General features: G+C 53.2%; 1 protein-coding gene across 1 annotated transcript in view; it reads left to right on the top strand.

Moving 5' to 3' along the window:
• CRISPLD2 (cysteine rich secretory protein LCCL domain containing 2) overlaps nt 1–22,258 on the top strand; it is a 66,649-nt gene that overhangs the window by 2,461 nt on the left and 41,930 nt on the right. Inside the window, exons 2-5 of the mRNA XM_027513892.1 lie at nt 14,185–14,500; nt 17,352–17,470; nt 19,259–19,391; nt 19,817–19,932. Coding sequence (XP_027369693.1) covers nt 14,261–14,500; nt 17,352–17,470; nt 19,259–19,391; nt 19,817–19,932 — 608 coding nt within the window. The 5' untranslated portion in view covers nt 14,185–14,260. The remainder of the gene's footprint in view (nt 1–14,184; nt 14,501–17,351; nt 17,471–19,258; nt 19,392–19,816; nt 19,933–22,258) is intronic.

Genomic DNA, 22,258 nt, shown 5'->3' with positions numbered 1-22,258 from the left:
AGGAAAACGGAACATAGGCATCATTTCATCTTCAGTTCACTGAGCTGACTACGATAGGGATCTGGAGCCCCTCACAAAGTCCCAAGGGGAGCACACTCTGTTCTGGAACAGGGAGGGACAGGCTGCTCTTGTTTTTTTTTTTTTTTTTTCCTTTCCCTTGGAAAAAAATGATTTTAGTATTGTAAAATACTAATAGCATGAGATTTATCATTTTAAAGTACATAGTTTGGTGGCATCTAGTACATTAGCTGTGTTGTGAAACTATCAACGCTGTCTAATTCCAGGACATTTTCACCACTCTGAAAGGAAACCTTACAACCAGTATTAACAGTCACTCCACATTCTGTCCTCCTCAGCCCCTGGCAACTGCTCATCTGCTTTGTCTCTCTGGATTTGCTTAATTCTGGACGTTTTGTGTAAAAGAAACCATCCGGTATGTGGCTTTCTGTGTCTGGCATCTCTCACTGAGCATGACATGGTCAAGGTTCATGCATGTTGGAGCCTGCGTCAGTGCTGCGCCCTTTTTCGCCGTCAAATACTCTTCCACGGTATGGGCAGGACAGACCACCCTTAGTTGATCCTCTCATCCACTGCTGGAAGTTTGGGCCATTTCCCCCTTTCGGCTGTTGCGCATAATGCTGCTGTTGACATCTGTGTACACTTTTTTTTGTACACCCATTTTCAGTTGTTTTGGTTCTTCCCCTGTGAGTAGAATAGGTGGGTCCCCTGGTAACCTTATTTTTACCTTGTTAAGGATCATGTGTCCCTTTTTCTAGAGTTTCATCTTGAAGAGGCATCAACTGAGATCATCTCCTTCCAGAAGGAATCAAGGCCCTCTGCCATGAGCATAGAGAATGGGGCGCCTGGGTGTTTTGGGGGAAGTGTTCACAGTATCTCCCCACCCCTCACCCTGGAGAGCAACTGGCAGAGATTCTTGTCAGAGATGTTGTCCTGGGGAACATCTTGTACCCCAGGCTGTGCATTTGTGGGTACTTGGTGATAGACAACCCCCCCCACCCAAGATTGTGGGGACAGACAGTTTCTTGTGGCCAGCCCCAGGGAAATTTATCTTCTCTGATTGCCCCAAGTGCTGCGTCAGCTTAGGAAAAAACCACAAATTCAGGGGAAAAAAGAAAAGTCCTAATGAGGATTATGCAACTTTTGGACCATCATTTTAAAAAAATATTATAAATTATGAAATCCCACATTTTCAGTCCAAGTTTCTGGATCATTTCCCACTGTGAGTGCAGAATGGTAAAATCCTGGAAGGAAAAGAATCCAGCTTCCATTTTGTTTGTAGTCAAGTGGTCCGAGAATGGACCCCTCCCTGACGTTCTTTTGGATTGAAAACTTCTGGATCTCTCTAGAACTAGGGACTGGCATCCAGCTGGCAACTGCTGTGGCTGATTTGATAAGATCCTAGAAGTTCTTTTACTGGTGGCTCAGTGGTAAAAGGAGACGCAGGAGACTTGGGTTCGATCCCTGTATTGAAAAGATCTCCTGGAAGAGAGAATGGCAACCCACTCCAGTATTCTTGCCTGGAGAATCCCATGGACAGAGGAGCCTGGTGGACTACAGTCCACGGGGTCGCAAGGAGTCAGACAGGACTAAAATGACTTAGCATGCACACACAGAAGTCGTTTTAGAGCAAAGAGGCGGTGTTCCTGGCAAGGAAGGTGACGGTGGGTGGGTGGGACGTTGAGGGGTGTGCTGGGAGAGGGACCATGTTTGTGCAGAGGCCTGGAGGAGGGCTCCCCTGGTACCCTGAGAGTGACAGGAAGCTCAGCTGTCTGGGGTCTAGGGGTCTGGAGGTCAGGCTCAGGGTGGAGGAGCCTGCCCTGTGATGGGGTCAGCTGTGCTGAATTTGGATCTCCTGCTCTGAGCTGTGGGGCACAGAGGAGTCACGGTGTGGCCTTCGTCCCTGAGAGTAGGTCACGGTGGGATGATTGGTGTCCCCCGCAGTGTGTGAAGCCCATCCCGGCCCATCCCCAAGGTGACTGAGCCTGTGTGCTGACCCAGCAGCAACCCACCCTTTACAAGACTGACCTCCCTTTACAACAAAGACAGAGCACCTTCTACAATGAGGCCTCTGGTCCTAGCTCTGCTCCATGTTCACCCAGGTTCATCTCACTCCTGCTTTCCGGTCACAGCAGGAGGGATCAGGTTCTCTGCACATGCTGATCATAGAAGGCCCCTCCTCCCCACTTTTTTTTTTTTTTAATTTTTGGCTGCCCTGCACAGCATTTGGGCTTAGTTCTCAACCAGGGATCAATCTGTGCTCCCTGCCTTGGAAGTTCAGAGTCTCAACCATTGGACCACCAGGAAGTTCTGAAGGTTCCCTTTTTAACATAAATTTCTTTGAACTCCCAAAGTGAACCAACAAATAAAAATAAGAAATATGAACTAGAACAGGGAGATGGTAGGAAGGTGGGCAAAGCTTGGGGTAGCGGGTGTGCCAAGGGCTAGAGTTTGCGAAACACCGGACTAAGGTGCAGCATGGGGAGATTTGAGAGGCTGGTGCCACCTAGAGCAGCAGTTCTCAAAGTGAGGTCCCAGGGCCAGCAGCAGCACCCAGGGGAGCTGTCAGGATGCCGATTCTCAGCTCCACTGCAGACCTCCAAAAGCTCGGGGGGTGGGGCCAGCAATCTGTGCTTTAGCTCGACTTCCAGCAGTTTCTGGTGCAGGCTCCAGGGTGGGACCCACTGCCCGGGAAAGCCTGGAAGACTTTCCCTGGGCAGGGGCCCAGAATGGGGTGGGCGGGGCGGCTGATTGGGGCGGACGGTTCCGTTTACAGGACCTGGTATGAGCACAGAGAAGTCACGTGGCACGGATGGAGCCAGTGGCTTGGGAGCTATAATGACCTCTTCTGTCAAGTCGAGGCCCCTGAGAGCAAGTTGCTGGCGTGTTCCTAGGCCTTTCTTCCGGGATGACGCTAGGTTTGCCAGCACCCATTGCTCTAGGGCTTGAGCAAATGTCCTGAGGGTTCCAGCCTTTTCCTTCAGCTGTGTTTAGAGCCTGTGTGCCCAGGACCTTGTGAAGTCCATCTGTTGGTGACCCCTAAGCGGCCCCTCTGAAAGAAAGGGCTGTTTCCTCTCCAGCATTCAAAATACATCTGTGTGTCTGTACATGTCTGCTGCATCTCTCCATCCCGCCCCCAGCTGGCTCCCAACACAGCCAGTCTGTTCTCATGGGGGGAAGCACTGGCTGCTTTAAAAACACTGTTTATTCCCGGGAACCGTCAAGGCCGGGCTTCCCAGGGACTGAGATATTTTCAGCTTTGGCATCGCTGGACAAAGTGCCCTCTCAGACCAAGATGAACCGGGCCCTGTCTGGCAGAGTCGCTGTCTGGCCCAGTTGGGAGGCCCCGGCCGCACAGAGCCTGCTCTGGGCTCCAGCACCTTCAGGTTCACTTCGAAGGGCTGTCGGAGTCCAGGCCCCGGACTTGTCTCAGCGCTGATACTCAGGGAAGAGCCCAGACGGTAATCTCTTGCACAGTGCTCTTCTCCTGCTTCTGTGGAGGCATTCTTCCAACAGAAGCCAGAGCCTCTTTAACTCTTCTCTTAAACTTTTTATTAAAGTTGAACATGCTAGAGAAGGAAGCACACGCATTCATGCACAGGGGGATGGCGTTTTCTCCAAGTGCGCACGTGCAGGCTCGGGCCCCAGCGTGACAGAGCCTGACTCCCCCCAGGCCCCTCCCACAGCCCCACCCCCGAGGGGAACCATTTCTGTGCTTCTGTTGGAGTAGGTTGGTTTTGGCTGGTTTTGAAGTTTACATCAAGGGCAGCATGGATGTTTCATCACTGGAGTCTGGCCTCTTCAGCTCAGCATTAGGTCTGTGAGCCCCATCTGCGGAGCTGCATCTGCCGGGTTCTCAGAGCATAAATCAGACCCTGTCACCATTGGCTTCATCTGCTCTGCACCTGAAGTGTGCGCCCGTGTGCGCACGCACACACACACACACACACACACACACCCCACCCCCCACTCCGCTTTGCATTTAGAGTAAAATCAACACTCTTTGTCAAGGCCCTCGGGGCCCCAGGCTGCCTGGCCCTGTTTACCTCTGTGACCCCATTTCTCCCTGGTCACACTGCTCTGACCCTTCTTGTCCAGGCCAAAGACAGTGACCATCTCAGAGCGTTCGTCCTTGCAGTTCCTGCTGCCTGGAGTTCACCCCAGCCAGAGTGGTCACTGCCCCTACCTCTGTCCACCCTCACCGTCCGGTGTCCCAAGCTGTCTTCCTTCAGCCTCGGTATGGTCTCCTCTGCTTGCTGCGATGCCCGCCCCACCACTGCGCCCCACTCCTGGGGACAGAGTCTTGCTCACTGCATACCCCAGGGACTCCCTGGCCACCTGAGGGCTTGCCCTGGGGATTTCTCCCGAGAGGCCACGTGCAAATTCCATAGCCTGGTGCTATATAGAAGGCTTGAGTTCGGTTCAGGGCTGTGACTCCCCCTTGCAGGCACCGCCTGACACCAGTGCACCCTGCACTTCAGGTGGGAGGATAGTCCCGGTGCTGCCAGCACTGGAGCCTGGAGCGGAGGTGTCTGGGGTGGCTGGTTTCACCCTCAAGGAGCGGGAAAGAAACACTAATTGAACACCAGTGAGTCTCGGGACTCTGCCGCTGGGCTCCTTACAACCACTATTTCCATAATCGGCAAATTCTCCCCCAGCCCTGGGAGAAACTCAGTACTTTGCTTTGCTGGGGAGGAACTGGAGACTCCGAGGGACTGAGGGACCTTCTGGGCAGCCCCAGGTCTACGTCACAGAGTCAGGATTCAAACCAGGTTTGACCCACTGTCCACACTTTTCTTTGATGTCTCCTGAGAGTCCTCGATTTCTTGTTTTTGGGAGCTGGAGGTTTCCTGCCACTTATCTAAAGCTTTCTGGGAGCATTGTTTCCAAGGAAACATCCACATGTCTGCGAGAAGGGAGAAAAGGGCCCCAGGCGTCATGTACTAGGTATTTGAAGAGTATATTAATTTATTATCCAGTCACTTTAAAGTGGCTTCTCATATATTATCTTGGCTTGCATTGAACAAACCTGTTTTTGTTTTTTTTTTTCCTGCACGGAGTAGATTAAGCATAAGTGCGCTTTTTGTTCAGAATTGTGTATGTTCTCTGCATAGTATTTTAAAAACTGAACGGGTTTTATATATTATATTCAGTTAAACATACCGAGTTGTTGCCCTGTGTATCCCATAAGGACATACCTTTTGCTGAGGGGACAGGAGGAAAGAAGGTGCCCGTGGGGGTGGCCTTTTTTGTTAAGCCTAATGTCCGTCTTTGTGGGGTTGGGGGCAGAGCAGTTGACAAAGGAAGGGACAGTCCTCCATGGTCTTTCCCTAATTCTGTCGAGAAGGGTTTAAGGAAAACTGGCTCCCGTGGAGGAGGGAGATCCCCGCCCTCGGCGTGTCTGGTACTTACCCAGCCGCTCTTCCCAGCCCTGGGATCTGCCCGAGACAGGCTGGGGTGTCCCGCCCCCCTTCTCCCAGCCACCACTTCATTCCTGGAATTTCTGGGTGGTTTGTGGGTCTGACTCTGCTCTGCCTTTGGCCTCGCTCACATTCTGAGTTCTCCTTTATGCTCCTGAGGAAGCTTGGAGCCCTGATGCCCCTGCCTTTGGGGCAAGCTGTGGGGCTCTTGCTGACATGGGGGTGCAAGTCAGAACTGCCCTGATATTTTGGAGGGCAAGGCAGGCAGGGAGTCAGAGCGTGGCAGGCTCCTTGCCGTCGTCTGCAGGCATTCTGCACAACTGTGAGCAAGTTGCTCGTCTGTGCTGAGCCTTAGTTTCCTCATCTGTAAAATAGGAATCACAGTCATAGTGACCCCAGCAGTCTGCAGAGAGGGTAATAAAAGACAAGATTCTGGGAGTAGAGGACCCAAAACAGGTCAGCCACGTTGTCCTCACTCATCACGTGTTGGCTGGGTGATTGGGGAGAACTGTTTGTTGAGCAGTTAATATGCCCCGAAGTTTCGGGTTGAGTAAGACCCATTCGGCCAGTGCCGTGCTGGAGCTGGCTCATACCGGCTTATGGGAGCTGATGGTTAAGTTTCCGGAAAAGCTGTGGGCCAGTTCAATCCCACCATCATTTTTTTTTTTAATTGAAATATAGTTGATTCCCAGTGTCGTGTAAGTCTCAGGTGTACAATACAGCGATTCAGTTATACACGTGTGTGTGTGTGCATGTGCGTGCCCAATTACTCAGTCATGTCCTACTCTTTACAATCCCTTGGACTGTAGCCCGCCAGGCTCCTCTGTCCATGGGATTCTCCAGGCAAGAATCCTGGAGTGGGTTGCCATGCCCTTCTCCAGGAGATCTTTCCCCCCTAGGGACCTGTCTCCTGGGTCTGTGGCATTGGCAGGTGGATTCTTTACCACTGTGCCACCTACGAAGCCCTCCATATACATATTTTCGGATTTTTGCTCTTATAGTTTATTACAAAATAATGGGTATAGTTCCCTGTACACACAACCACCATTATATGTTATATAAACTTACAATGAAATAAGTCTTACTTAAAATAAAAGTAGTAACTAGTCCAAACTTATCGCATCCTAATCTTTTACCCTGCTTCACTGTTCTCTCTGTTCTTGGGGTGGTTGCTGTCTACTCCATGTGTATGGTGGAAAAGTTGCATCACAGTGTGTTATCGTGGGACTCTTTCCAGAAACTCCACACTCAGTGACCCTACATCAATGGCTTGAAATTGCCGTGGTGGGGATATTTACACCAAGGGAATGGGTAGACACTGCAGATTAGGGTGAATGTTTCAAGGTTTTTCAAATGTCCGTTATTAAACATTTGCCAGTCTAGCACTGGTTCCAGCCCCTCGAGAAGCGCCAAGTCTAGCTGGCAAGGCAGCTGGTGTGAGCAGACTTGAGGCAGGCTTCTGGCTCCTTGACACCCAGGGCTCAGCTGAGCCCTGGAAAGAGACCCAGCCTCAGGGCAGCAACGGCCACCGAGCCGGATAACTGTCATTGTGAATCCGGTTCCTGGCCAGCTGATCATATTCGTGCTGCAGACCCTGTCTGTGACATCTCGAGTCATCACTTCCCCAGAAAACTGAGAGAAAGTGGCTAAGGCCCCAGGCATGTAGGGAACTGAAGCATATTTCAGATTTAAGGGAGGCCTTTTTTTTTTTTTTATCATCCCCACCAGCATTAGACATCTAATAGGAGTTTTAAAAATTAGATTTGTCTCCAAGAAGAGACTTTGAAATAAGAGAGAATAGCCTTTTTCATTTCATTCACCATTATTAATCCCAGTCTTCCTCAAATCTCTCCAAACAATGGATCTGTGGAGCATTTAGCATCATTATTATTGTCATAGCCAATATGATTAGCCATTAACCACGCAATGAACCCTGTAATGTTGTGACCCTGTGATTCCTTGTCCCACGGCTCATCCCTTGATCCCAGCCTGGCTCCTCCCCTCACAGGCAGATCAGTCTCTGTTCCACAGAGAGACTCAGTGGAGGAGTCAAAGGGTCACCACTTTCCGGAAATCTCCGGGAGCTGAATCACGCCTGCAGACCTGTCGATCTTGTTCACCGACGAAGACGCCAACAATGTTCTATAAACATTGACGAAGTGAATGTACAGATCTCCTCGTTCAGACGAGGTCAGACTTTGGCGATTCAGTGGTGAACAAGGCGGACAGGTCTGGGGCCATGATTAAGCTGCGACCCCAAAGTTGAGTCCTAATCCACGGGCAGGAATTCATCCGCCGGGCCCCAGCGGGGGCAGGGCAGGTTGGGGTCACAGGCTGAGCCACGGGAACAGCGTGTGCAGGAGCAGAGAGCTTGGCACGGCCTCAGGGCTGCCGCTGGTGGGTCCCATGAAGATTCATCTTTCTGGCAGACTTTCCTAAACACAGGCGAAAGCAGCCTGGTCAGAGTGACGCCTCCAGGTTCATCCACATTCTCTTTCTTCATTTCGCTCCTGAGAGTTGAGTTGAGTGGCAGGAGACCCTGAGGTGGATTGGGGGCATGTGAGGCTGTGGGTGCCCTTGACGTCCACAGACTCTTAGGCGGGGCGGAGGGTGATGGCAGAGCTTTGTGGCAGCAGCCAAGTGTACAAAGCCCTCCATGCTTCCAAGAAGTGGGATCTCAAGTCTTGGTTCCACATCAGTCCAGCCCCGGACATCACTCATACCATGGAAGATCACCCGGGCTCAGTTTTGTTTTCCAGAAAACGGAGTGGAAAACAGCCAGAGTCCAAATGTATCCTGGCAATGCTGCAGGAATCCGACCCCAGATTGAGTGGCTGTCGACCAGGGGGTTTGAAAGCTATGTTGGTGTCTCCCCGCCCCTGCCCCCCATCCCTGGTGCCCTTATCTTGTTTGTGGTCTCTCAAGCTGGGAGTTTCAACTGCTGCCAAGGAGACCTCTCCAAGACTGCATTTTTGTCAACTGTGTGGCATTCACTCGGGTGTTTGATGCTGTTGGTTGCAGGCCAGGGACAGGGAGTGGAGAGGGCTTCTCTGGAAACGAGGCCTGCATTTGGCCACCCTGGGAGAAGCTGGGGGCAAAAGAGCCAATGAGTGTTGGCCTCCATCTCCAGGCCCCAAGGGAGCTCAGATAACCCACTTGCCTGAAGTGTGAGCCCCTTGGGATATCAGGAGGGCTGGAGGGTTGCAGAAAGAGTCAGAGCAGGCGTCATATTTGAGTCACAGGCAGATGGAGGCTGGGTGGGTGCTAGGCTCGGTGACGGGGCACGTCGTGGTGCAGTGTCACCATGACGTAAATGTTTCACTCCCCTGGGGATGACACGTGGGTGCCTTCTTCTCGACAGAGTCACTGGCTGACCTGGAGTGGGGTGGGGCCTGTCTCCGCTGAGCCCAGCCATCTGCCCAGGAAGCAGAGAAGGGCAGGGAGGGTCACAGTGTGAGCTGGGTTGTTTGCGGGGGTCCTGCCCCTGTGTGGGTGGTGATGGGAAATCCCCAGGGAAGCTCACCCCGGGGAAGGCGTGGTAGCACTGCGGAGGGGGCTCAGAGGCCAGACAGAGCTGCGTTCCAGCCCCAGGTTTTCTGCTTGCAGTTGTGTGACCTTGGGTGGGTTCCCAAAGACCCAGGGGCCTTAGTCTCCTCATCTGTCAGATGGGAGCAGTAGAACACAAACCCCTGGATCATCAGGAGGGCGGAGTGAGAAATGCAGCCACGGGCATGCGGTGGGTCTCCCTCCCGGTAAGCCCCCACCGGCCTCCCTGGTAGGAGCCCGTACTTGTCATTGGAAAGCCCCAGGTGGCAGTGTGTGGGTCTCTGTTGGAAAACTTAAAATGTATTTTATTGAAGTATAGTTGGTTTACAATGTTGTGTTTATTTCTGTTGTACAGCAAAGTGACTCAGTTATGCATATGCTGCTGCTGCTGCTGCGTCGCTTCAGTTGTATCTGACTCTGTGCGACCCCGTAGATGGCAGCCCACCAGGCTCCGCCATCCCTGGGATTCTCCAGGCAAGAACACTGGAGTGGGTTGCCATTTCTTTCTCCAATGCATGAAAGTGAAAAGTGAAAGTGAAGTCGCTCAGTCGTGTCCAACTCTTAACGACCCCATGGTCTGCAGCCTACCAGGCTCCTCCATCCATGGGATTCTCCAGGCAAGAGTACTGGAGTGGGGTGCCATTGTATATATTCTTTTTCATATTCTTTTCCATTCTGGGTTTATCACAGGATATTGACTCCCTGTGCTCTGCAGGAGGACCTTGTTGTTGATCCATTCTGTAGATAGTTTGTTTCTGCTAACCCCAGCCTCCTGCTCCTTTCCTCCCCCACACCGATCCCCCTTGGCAACCACAAGTCTGCTGTTATGTCTGTGAGTCAGTTTCTTTTAAATTATAGATGGAAAGGGGGCTGAAGTGCTTTGTGCATAAGTTCTGATCGAGCTGTTTGGGCAGCAGAAGTTGAATAGTCTGCCCAGACCAGGGGGCTGGCGGGGCCTGGCGAAGTCGCCTCGGCCGATGGCCTTGTGCTGAGACACAGCACCAATCGCCTCTGCCCAGGTTCCAGCCGCAATCTCAGTCTTGGCTGCCCGATTTGCCTCCCTGTTCCCCCCTTACCCCCTTCCATACAGCCACCAGCGGGATGTTTAGAACCTAATTTTCATTTATTATCTGATGCTTGTATTAATATTAGTCTGCTAGGGCTGCCAGGACCAAACACCCGAAACTGAGCAGTTCAAACAATAGAAATTCATTCTTTCACCCTCATGGAGGCTGGAAGTCCAAGATCAAGGTGCTGGCAGGGCTGGTGTCTTTTAGGCATTGCTCCTCGGCGTGTAGACAGCGGTCCCCTCCCTGTATCTCACACGCTCATCCCTCTGTGCATGCCTGTATCCTAATCCCTCCTTCTTACAAGGACACCAGCCATACTGGAGCAGGGCCCACTTGTATGATCTCATTTTAACTTAATCACCTCTTCTAAGACCCTGTATGCAAACCCAGCCATGGTCTGAGGAGCTGGGGTTGGGACTCCAACGACGGAATTTGCAGAAGGCATAGCTCAGTCCACGATTCTGTGTTTCCCTCTGTATGCCAGCCCTGTGCCATGGTCTGGAATAAAGTTGTGGGACACCAGGCCTGTTACTGCTACAGTTCTGCTTGAATCTTCTGTGTTCTCCTTGGCCCACACTTAGAAGCCATCAGGATCCAAGCATTGCCCCGTCCCCAGCATGGCCCCCCAGCCCCCCAGCCCGCCCCTCCCCATCCCCGCCCCAAGCTGCAGACACGCCAGGCCACTTTCAGACCCAGCAGTCCTACCCGACATGATGCCGACCCAAGACAAGTCGGCATGTCTGTGCCAGCGACCGTCTCGAGGTGGAGGAACCACTTGGAGAAATGCCTCTTTTCACTTGTGTTTCTCCCCAGGGGAAGGTTTGACTAAACCCCGTGGTTCTCCCAACTTTGAAGCTCCACCCGAGGCTTCATCAGCTCTCTCCTGTACCTTGGAGAGAAGGCCCCATCTGTGGGCCATGGACCGTGTGAGGCCGTTGAATGTTCAGAGTGAAGGCAGCTCACCAAGTCTTCTGGAATAAGGTCGCCCTTGTTGAGGAGAACATGCCAGGAGGGTGCACTTGGAACCAGCGGTGGTTTCATTGTCCTTTCATGCTTTAGCATTTTGCTTTCTTCTATTCATTAATATTTTTTAAAAATTTGAAGTAGACAAGTCCAAAGGATAGATGGCACTCACCAGTGAGGTTCGGCCCCCAAGGACGCCCTGCTCTGGCTACCGCATCACAGCTAACTCACCTGGTCCACCTTGCATGAACAGAGCTTACGCTTTGCCACACGTGCTTGAGATTTTAAAGCAGAAACAATATATTAAAGATAAAGATGAATCCCCTCATATTCTCATTCCCGGTTCAATTTCCCTCCTAGAGTCAACCACCACCATGAACTGGTTTCACTGTACAAACACGTGCACGCACACCATATGATATATGTACAAACACATGTAATACATGTCTGTGTAATATACACATACATACATATGCATGTGCACCTATGATATCCACAAACTTGTCTAAAATATAGTTTATATGCCTTAAAATGTACATAAATGGTACCGTTAGCATAACATTCTACGACTTTCTTAGCCCAACATTGGATTAGAGCTTTGTTGCTGCTCACAATCCCAGAGCTCCAGGTCTTTCTTTTACCTGCTTTATAATATTCCGCCCACACTGACCCACAGTTATTTTACCCCTCCCCCTACCGAGAGTTATTTGAATTGCACCCATTGGTGATTTAAACCAAACCCAGGTTTTGGTCCAGTCGAGTTACATAAACAATTCCTGTTTCATACCTTTGGGAGTGCCCTGCCCCTCAGGATGCTGAAGCACCGAGTAAAGCAAATTGGATGTTTCTCTGACGACCGGGTGGTCATTTTATGATGTCAGTCTTGCTCCCGCTTTGTCCCAAATCTTAACCCAGTGTCAGTACTTTTTGGCATCCTTTTCAGCCTGGCCTCTGCAGCTGGGAAATGGTCATATATGGTGGTGTGATTAAGCGGGAAGGCGGCAGGGACCCTGGGAGCGTCTGTGTTACTGGCTTGATTCCCACGGGGCGAGTGAGCACACAGAAGCCCTCCCGTGGTCCCTGCGGCTCTGCCCCAGAGGGAACTCCTCGGCCGAGAGGCCACAGAGCTGGGCCTCTGCCTGGATGTCGGCTGCTTTTATCTGAAGCGTAAGCCTGGTCAGGACCCTGGAGAGTTTCCAGGGATGGAGATGGGAACTGCCACGTTCCCATCACTCCAGGCTCTGTGCTCAGCCTCTCAGGTGCCCAGGGCAAGCCCCAGAGGATCCCTGCCTTCGGCTGCCATCTTGCAGCCCCACGCCAACGCAACCAGTGAAACCCTGGCTGTTGCTCACGTGGGAGATGACAGGGGGGCCTCCTGGGGTTCTGGGTGGGCCAGCCTCCAGGCTGCCTCCCTCCCTGCTCACCCAGGGGTCTCTGGAGCCCTCCCTCCAGCTCTCCGTGCTGTCTTCAGCCAGGCCTATCCCACTGGTCAGGGGTTGGGGGCTTCCCTGCCCGTCTCCCCAGCCTAACTGGGAGCCCCTTGAGGCCAGGGACAGTGCCTTGTTGTCCTCCTCTCCCAGTGTGCAGCACAAAATAGGGTGCCAATAAAGGTCACTGGGTTACGACCAACTCTCCCTGCGGGTGAGACAGAGGTGAGAGGGTGAACGACAAGCCCTGTCCTGTCTTCTTGGACCAGACAGCAAGCCATCAGGAGGACCACACTTCGTGACCTGTAGTGTGACCCCTGGCCCCCCAGGGTGAGAGGAACCAGCGCAGCATGGTGGAAAACCCCAGGCTCTCAGGGACATCACACCTGGGTTTGAGTCTTACCAGTAAGCAGCCTTGGGATCAACTCTCTGAACCTCAGCCTCCCCGTCTGTAAAGTGGTTGCAAGGGCACACCGACCTCCTGGGTTGTCGTGAGGGCTGGAGATGACATGGATGAGGCGACTGGCCCCCGCAGAGGCTCAGGAAGGGCTCTGGGAAGGAGCACAGGCACAGCGGAAACTCAACCTAATAAATTATCTTCGGGCCAGGGAATTTTAGAATTAGTAAGTGTGTTCCAAGACTAAGACAGCTTTTCCTAAGATGCCTGCCAAGGAAGAAAGGTTAGTGAGAGGCGGTGTTTGGGAAAAGGGCCCAGAGCCCAAAGGCAAGGATGGATCATGAAGATCCTTGACGGGTCATAAAATGACAGCGTCAGGCACTGTGGATCTCGGGGGGTGAATCCCAACTGATGTGACCACGAGGCGCGCACCACAGCCCCTGGCCTGGCACGTGTCAGGGTTAGGGTTCCAGAAACACTCCTTGGGAAGCACAGCCCCAAGAGGGGCTGGGAGGTCCGGAAGTCCTAGCCACCATCTTCCATCCCTTCCTTGACCCCGTTGATGCAGCTGTTGGGTGCTAATCACCCATATGAACCATTCACTCAGCAGCCAAGAGGGTCACACCCGGCAGTGCTTGTAACGGGCCCACTGTCAGACAGAAGCTGGCCAAGGGAGGCTGCGTGCTGGACTGTTTGGGGGGTTTCCAGGCAGGGGACAAGGTGAGAGTGGGTACACAGGTGCCCCTGGGAGGCCCGTCTCTTTCTCTGAGGATCAAGCCAGCAGAGCATGTGGCTGGGCCCTGGGAGGCTATGTCGTAGGGTGTGTTGGTTACACACCCCGTGGAAGGGCCGTGACAGGAGGAGCCTGTGCAGGGATGGGTCTGGGGGTGTCTGACGGCCAGTTTGGAAACTGAGTCCTACTTCACAGGGACTAGGAAGTTTGCTACCCCTGTTGGTTCACGGCACATCCTTTGCTGACGTGAAATGGCTTTAGCAGTCTCTTTTGGGGGCAGGAGATGGAGTTTAATTCAGGCCATAGACTCACCGGAGCCTGAATGAGTCCAGATGCTGACTCAGAGTGAGGAAAAGGAGGCGCCACGAGAAGCTGAGTCTGGGAGAGACCGAGCCAGGATGTCCGTGTGGCATCAGGCCGCTTGCCGTGCTGGAGGCCGTTGGCTTGAATCCCAGCTCCACCACTTCCTGCCTGCCGGACCTTGCTATGTGGCTTCTGTGAGCCTCAGTCTCCACATCTGCACAGTGGGGAGACAGGGGGGCCCGGTCCTCTCTGCCGTGGCGGGTTTGGCACTGACGGACTTCTCTGGCCGCCCTCTGCTTCCTTTCAGAGCACGAGATCGCCCAGCTCTGCCTCAGGCGCCCAGGCCGCCCGTCACTCCCTGCCCTCGTTGCCGGCGTGGAGCCATGAGCTGTGTCCTGACTGGCGTCGTGCCCTTGGGGCTGGTGCTGCTGCTCTGCGGAGCCCAAGGCTTTTTCCTGCCCAATGTCACACAGTTAGAGAAGCTGCTCAGCAAATACCAGGGGGACCAGCCCCACTCACGGACGCGGAGGGCCATCTCCAGGGCGGACCGGGAGGAGATCCTCACACTTCACAACAAGCTGCGGGGCCAGGTCTCGCCTCCCGCCTCCAACATGGAGTACATGGTGAGCGTGGGCCCAGGGCAGGGGGCGGGGCCCAGGCCCCGGGGCTCCTGGCCAGAGAGGCTCCCCTGGCTGCACCTCTCTGAGCTCAGCCCCAGCTCCATGCCCTCGACTCTCCCCCTAGGCCCTCCTGGAGTGGGGGTGGTGAGGGTCACGGGCTGGGCTCTGGCCTCCGTGTCTCCTTCGCTGGGCTGGGCCTTAGCACTCACTTGGTAGCTGGCGGGCACGCCCATCGCGTGCCCAGCACAGACGCTCAGCCCTGGGGCTGTGCTGGTGCCGTGGCCTCCGTGCAGCATGATCTCCACCCCACACTCTCCAGGTGCTCCTCTGTCCAAACAGTGAGGGGCAGCTGAGTCTGTGAGCAGTGGGGTGTTCTGCTGGGAGGAGGAGGCCGAAAAGGGATGGTGGAGGGTCCCCTGTACCTCAAGAGAAGCCCCCGCACTTAGGAACAGAAGGAGCGACCAGCTCCAGGTGCCCGTCCCCAGCCCCACCCTCACTCATGTGTCTCCATGTCTGGTTTTCTCGGCCCCATGAAGTGGGCACCGTGGTTCCCCCCAGCTTTACAGACTGGCCCGGGATCACACAGCTGGCAGAGGCAGAGGTGGATTCCAGCCTGGGTCTGGCTGAGTCCAGGACCCATACCCTCGTTCGCCTGTCCATGCTCAGTCTGAACTCTACCCCACCCTGCTGCCCCTCTAGGTACCTGGGGCTCTTTCTCCACCTGTTTTCATCTTCCCTGCCCATACTGTTCTCGCCTTGATTAGCGGGGCAGCCTCAGCCCTGGAGGGGCTCCCATCTTGCCCTCTGAATCCTGGCATCATGTTGTAATTCCTCAATCTTTATTCTTCCAGCCTTTCTCCTGGCAGGAGCCTCGAGGGCCCTCTGTGCTTCTTGCCTGGCACCCGAGGCCTCCTGTCAGGAGCCCTGGTCTGTCTGGTTAGCTTGTTTCCCTTCCTCCTCTGTGGCCAGAGAGGTCTCAGGGTGCTGTGCATACAGCCCCCCTCTGCACCCCAGGCATCTGCACCCTGTCACTCCCGTATCCAGCTCCGTGCAGCCCAGGCCCTGGCCCCTCTCCTTCCTCTGGACTCAGTTGCAGCTCTCTGTGTTGATCATGCTCTGACCTTGGTCACCCTCACGGTCGGGCACCTGCCAGTGTGGCTGTGGGCCCCTAGGCATTGCTGTGCCTGATGAGGTGGCCCGTCACCAGGGATGAGTGGATGCCCGCCTGGGAAGAGCCTGAGAAAGGCTGTCCCCTGGGGACTCCTTATGAAACCATTTCTTTTTTTCCCCTCAAGAAAATAGTCCAGGGGTTTGTTCTGAAGGGGCTGTGCTAATTTTAGGAGGCAGAGTGGGCACCCTTTCAAAATGTTAGTGTGCAGGGCAGCCATGCAGAGCTCTTTAGGTTTAAAGATGGAGAGAATTAGGGTAGGTTTCTTTTTAGGCTCCTCCTGCCCCCTGCCAGGATCCTCGCCTGCCAACGTGCATCTACCCAACAACAGGTGGCACTGACTGGAAGAGAGTGTCTCAAATCCATGGCTTCCTGCTCAGCCCCGCTTCCTGGGGCTTTGAGCCACAGCCCTCTGAAACAGGCTCATCCCAAGAGGTGGACTATAAAACCCCATGGAGTTAAGACACCCTGTTTTGAGGTTTTACGAGTAGACAGGCTCTGGAGCCAGCCTGTCTGGGTTTAGGACTTGCCCCTGGATGTTGAGGAGTGCAGTTATCTTGGCCAGAAGGAGACGCAGGACTGGAGATGGGGGCAAGGGGTGGCTCCATGCTGGGGTCCCGTGGTTGGTGAACCAGTCTCCTGGAACGTCCCAGGGCCCTCCCCATACAGGCTGTCAGTGAGCATCTATTGTGCGAGGGGCTGGGCCTCCTGCCTGCCTGGTGACTCTGGGAGGGGGCGGGGCAGCCGCTGGCTCACAGCCTGAGGGCGCTGGGCATCAGATTCTCGAAAGAGAGAAGTGGTCTCCCTCACTTGGTTTACCATTTTCTCTTCTGGGGAGTTATGTATGGGCCCTGTGCTGGCTGGGAGGGGAGCCGGTGGCAGATTCTTTGTCCTGCAGGTGGCAGGGTGGGCTTTGCCGGAGGGGAGCAGGACTGGGTGAGTTGAAGGCATTTCTTGCTACTTAGAAAAAAAAAACTATATATATGTGTGTATATGTACGTGTGTATATATATAGGGTTATATATAGGCTTCCCAGGCGGCACTGGCGGTAAAGAACCTGCCTGTCAGTGCAGGAGATATAAGAGATGTGAGTTTGATCCCTGGATCAGGAAGATCTCCCGGAGGAGGACATGGCAACCCATTCCATTATTCTTGCCTGGAAAATCCCCATGGACAGAGGAGCCTGGCGGGCTATAGCCCATAGGGTCACAAAGAGTTGGACATAACTGAAGCAATTTAGCATGTGTGTGTATAAAGAAATATATATGTATATATAAAATGGTAAAATATACATAATATAAAACTTACCATTTCAACCAGTTTGCAATGCACTGTTCAGTGGCATCAGGTACCTTCACACCATTGTACAGCCATGACCACCATACATCTCCAGGTTATTCATTCTCCCGTTTCACATATGAGGAAACTGAGGCTGAGAGGAGGGACTTGCCAGGGTTCCCAACAAGTTACAGGATGAGCAGGAGCTCTGAGCATCCAGGCTCCTCCAGGTTCTTTGCTGACCAGAGACCATTGAAATGCTCTAGGAGTCCTTGAGTCCAGTATCGCAGAAGCTGAGCCTGCTCCTTAGGGTCGTCCTGGGGCCCGAGCTGGGGGCATCTGTGCAGTTTGAGTTCTTCCACACACTCCTGACCCTACCTCCTGGTGCCCGTTTCTCATCCCCTGCAGACCTGGGATGAAGAGCTGGAGAAGTCGGCGGTGGCCTGGGCCCGGGAATGCATCTGGGAGCATGGGCCCACCAGCCTGCTGGTGTCCATCGGGCAGAACCTGGCCGTGCACTGGGGCAGGTGAGAGCCGCCGTGGCCCCCTACTTGTGACCTGGGGTCTCACTCACACTGCCGGACCTCTGAGCATCTGTTAAATGTCACCCACCGACCTTCGCCCAGGTCAACTGGGCCGGTTTCCTTAGAGGAAGCGGGGAAGATGTCTTCTGACAGATTAAGACTCGCTGGCCATGTGCAAGGCACACGAGCTCTCTGAGTAGAGGCCCAGGAGTCGCTAGGGTTCCAGGGTCTGCTTCCACTTTGCCCCATTCATTGAAAAATCGATATGGATTGGACAGAGCCCCTGAAAACACAGGGCGAGGTTTGCTGGCCTTCAGACCTACCATATCCAGTTTGTGAGCTTGGATTTTAACGGGACCCCAAGCCCCTGCACTCTCCTTTAGCCAGGGTTGTTCTGGGCAGGACCTGGGCAAGGGGTCATCACGGGGCTAGAGGCTTGACTTCGTGGAGGCATAGCAACCCGGTGTTGTTTTCTGCTTTTTATCCAGTCAGTCTTATGACAGCATCACCAGAAAATGTCTAAGAGGAACCCAACCCATGGGCCCGCTGACCTGGTCAGCTCTTTCTGTGTTTCTGGGCTCCTGGGCTGCATCTGGCCGACATATTTTCGCATAGTTGTAACTGTGGCCAGGACAGCTATTGATTTTTTTTCCTTCTCATACAACATCAGTTTTTTAGTACATACTTGTCACGGTTATCACATTTTAAAGGCTGCCTGTGAGCCATCAGGTTGACAGACCAGAATTTAGGCATTCCATTCTCGTAGTTGGGTTTTGTTTTTTTCTTTTTCCCTTTTTGCTCATTTGAATGATTTCATTAGGAAAACTCCAAGGAGTAGGATTGATGGGTCCATGGCAAAAAGGCTGTTCCCTTTCTGTATCAATATTGCTGACTCACTTTCCAGCGGAGCCCCTCATCTGAAAGCCCCTCAGCAGCTGAATGTTTTCTTTCTAAAACTGGCCCAGCCTGGCAGCAAGCTTGTGGGACATGGATAGATGGGGTGGTGGGTACCCTGTGGCCCTGGAGCTCTGTCGCTCTCTGTGTGTCCTTCTCCGAGCTGGCCCCAAGCAGAGAGGCACTTTCCCTGGCCAGGGCACTGACGCCACCATTACCTGAGTCCTGACGGTAATCATTACAAGACCGCTGACTGCCCTGCTCCCCACGGTGCCCTCAGAAGTGCCCAGTTCCCCCTGCATCTGTTCTGCTTATTGAAACCACTTTGTCTACATTTGCTGGTGACAGCAGCCGGGGCTTGCATCTGGCTTATTTTCTTTCCCAGTGCCAGCCTGGGGCTGAAGAGAGGGCCAACGGTCACCAACAAGAGGTGGGGAGGGTCTTCTAAGTGCCGGGGGCGAGAGAGGGCTCAGGTGATAGGATCCCAAATGGGAGCTTGGAGCAAGGTTTGCCCCCCTTCGGTCTTTTCTTATGCAGTAGTATCTGTGAAACACAGGATTCAGGGGCTGCATATATTTCCCCAAATGTATATAAAAAATACGTAATTATTAGTATAAAAAAGGATTCACTGGGGCCAGATACACGTTTCCCATACACACAGGTGGTGTCTGGGTCACCCAGGCATACTCCTGGACTCTGAAGGAGGCCAGTTCGGGTTTTAAGCACTTCTAACAGGTGCCAGGTGGGATGTGGGGCTGTTGGCCTGAAGGAGCGCCCCCCACCGCCTCTCCCCCCCAGCTCCACCGTGGGTGGTGGTGCTGCCAGAAGGGGTCTCTGCTGTTGTGTGCATGTGGTGGCCGGAACTTAACAAGCTGGTCTGTCCCTCTGTCCCTGCAGGCCTCGTTCCCCTGGCTCCCATGTGCAGTCCTGGTATGATGAGGTGAAGGACTACACCTACCCCTACCCCCACGAATGCAACCCTTGGTGTCCGGAGAGGTGCTCCGGGCCCATGTGCACCCACTATACCCAGGTAAGGCCAGAAGATCAGGTGTGGCCTCAGCCCGGCAGCCCCAGAGCTGTGGGACTCTCCCCCGATCAGAGGACCTCTGTTCTATCATTGCCTTAGTTTTTTCCCTTTAATTCAGTCCTACTCAAAGTATAACTGGTGGGTTGAGCTGTTTGTGGCTGGTTCACAAATATGGAAGCTGAGAATGAGCACTAGAAACTTCTATGGCAGTTTTACACTGCTGGGGCATTTTCCTTGTTTTGTTTTGTTCACTTTTCTGTTTTTGATTTAAACAAATGTCTGGATCATTCATGGGCGAGGGGAAGAATTTGGGCCTCACCCCTTTACCACACACCCATTTACTGTGGGCACCTTACGGATTCAGGCCAGATTATGTCACCCTGGCCATTTTCCCCTTAAACTTTGATGTATGGATGTCATCTTTTCAGATAGTTTGGGCCACAACCAACAGGATCGGCTGTGCCGTGAACACCTGCCCGAGGATGAATGTCTGGGGAGATGTTTGGGAGAATGCGGTCTACCTCGTCTGCAATTATTTTCCAAAGTAAGAACAAGTGACATGGTTTTATGGGTTGGGGTGTGTTTGCTTGCAGTGGAAGACCCAACTAGAACTGGCTTAAGTGGTAAAATCTCTTCATTACTTCACATAACAAGGCATTCAGATATTAGTGTGTCGAGGTTAGCTTAGTAGCCCAGCAGTATCAATGAGAACGTTCTGTCTTCTTACAGTACTATCCTCTCCTCATGGTCATAAGAAGGCTGCAAAACATCAGGCACCAAGTCTTCCCAAACAGAAGGGAAGAGAATGGTAGAAAAGAGTTCTCTCCTTCAGCTTTTCTCTTGCCTGGCCCACTTTCTCCTTAAGTCATCTGCCAGAACCGGGCTACTCATGGACAAGGGGGAACAAGACTGCCCCAGTTGGCTTTGACCAATGAACTTGTCCCGGTTGGCTTGGCAAATCGTCCTCTGGGACTACTTGAATAAGTCGGAAGCAGGAATAGCTGTTGGCTGGGCAACTAGTGGAGTCCACCGTAAAGATTCTTTTTTTCTGAAAATATGCAGCAAAGAGCACTCTGGTAAATAGGTATTTTGTGTCTTTATATTTCCCCTCCCAGAAGGGGCCTCGTCAGGCTTTGTGGTCACAGCCCCTCTTCGTCTTCACGGCGTCCTGATGTCATCAGTGTGTCTCTTATCCCTTTACTCATTCGCCTCTGTTGCTCATGAGACAACTATGTGCTGATTCTCGGAGAGCAGCTCACCCAGTTTACAGCCTGTGGTTTGCGCACTGGCCGTGGGGCTGGCTGCCATCCTAGCACTGGGCCCTGCATGCAGGGGCCCTTAAGGCATATTTTCTCAGTGACTGCATGAAGCAGGAATGACCTCATTTACTGGGTTGGGTCAGGAGTGGCCGTGAGAAGGTGGGATGAAGGGGAATCGCTGAGGTTGGGAGGAAAATAGAAACTCTCCGTAAACCATCCGGCACGCTAGTGGTGGCAGTGTCTCCACAGCCACAGGGATGAGGTTAGGGGTTGTGTCATCAGTGGGGGGACCAAGCCCCACGGAAGGGCAGTAAGCTGGTCAGAGCTCCTGGAAGAGTGGCAGGTGGGGAGTGAGGAATCATTCAATTTGACTGTGTATTAAAAAACCCCAAACACTAGAAGATCCTACTAGAAATACCACTTCCCCCTTATTTAGCACCTATCCCTTTCTTAAAAAAATTAATATCCTGTGTATAGTAATACACTAATCCTGAAAGTACAGCTGGTAAATTTTCACATGTATATACATGTATTAGTCAGCACAGGCTGCTGTAACAAAGTGGCTTCAGCAGCAGATTTCTCTCTCACAGCCCTGGAGGCCAGAAGTCCAGATCAGGGTCCAGCAGGGCTGGTTTCTGGTGAGGATTCTCTTCCCAGCTCACAGATGCCCACGTTCTCTCCATGTCTCCACATGGTGTTTCCTCAGTGTGTGCAGGGGGTTGAGGAGAAAGATGGAGGGGAAGTTGAGCTTCCTATGTCTCTTCCTATAAGGACACTAATCCTATTGGATCAGGGTCCCCACTCTTGTGACCTCATTTAACTTCAGTCACCTCCTCTGAGGCCTCATCTCCAAATGCACCTACCCTGATGGTTAGGGTTTTAACATATGAGTTGGGGGGTGTGCACATACGTTCAGCCCATGCATCATGTATCTATAACATAGCACCCAGGTTGGAAGACAGGCTCCCAGGACGCCTGGCACCCAGCCCACGTCCACAACTGCTAACTCTGAGAGTTACTGCTCCAGTCCTGTGGCAGGCATGGTTTGTCACTGAGGAAACGTGGAGCCTACATATGCTGGCAGACTCAGCTGGGGGAGGGGAAGAGCCCATCTGGGGGCCCAAATGGTCTGAAGAACCTACTGAGCCCCACCCAGTGACAGGGCAGGTGCTGGGGTACCCAGGGTCCACCTGGTTATGGTCCATTTGTGGGGGTTAGCCTGAAGCCCTCTGTGAGTCCTGGCCAGCCTGCACGTGAGGCAGATATGCTCAACAAAGCAGTGTCTGCAGCCTGCTGGGGATGTTATTTTGCCCTCTCTGGGTGCAGATTATGACAGCCCCTGCCCACCATCCCCGGCCGGACACCCACGTGGCCCTGGGTGGTTCCATTCCGCTATTTTGTGCTGACCAGGAGCAAACAGTATGTTTTCTGCAGTTTGTCCCTTGGCCAGCACTAACGGGACCCCTCCCTCCCTGGCCACCTTGGACAGCCGTCAGCCCATCACCCCATGAGGCTGCTGATTTAGCAAGTGCTCAGAGACTGTGTCACCATCACCAGAGGCCAGCCCCGACGTGAGGCGTACATACAGCCACCTCCTTCATCTCACGACCA

The sequence above is a fragment of the Bos indicus x Bos taurus genome, chromosome 18 (genome assembly GCF_003369695.1).
Source record: "Bos indicus x Bos taurus breed Angus x Brahman F1 hybrid chromosome 18, Bos_hybrid_MaternalHap_v2.0, whole genome shotgun sequence".
In the NCBI taxonomy this organism is placed as follows: domain Eukaryota; kingdom Metazoa; phylum Chordata; class Mammalia; order Artiodactyla; family Bovidae; genus Bos; species Bos indicus x Bos taurus.
The sequence above is the reverse complement of the archived record's forward strand: the minus strand, read 5'-3'. Positions and strand labels throughout refer to the sequence as shown.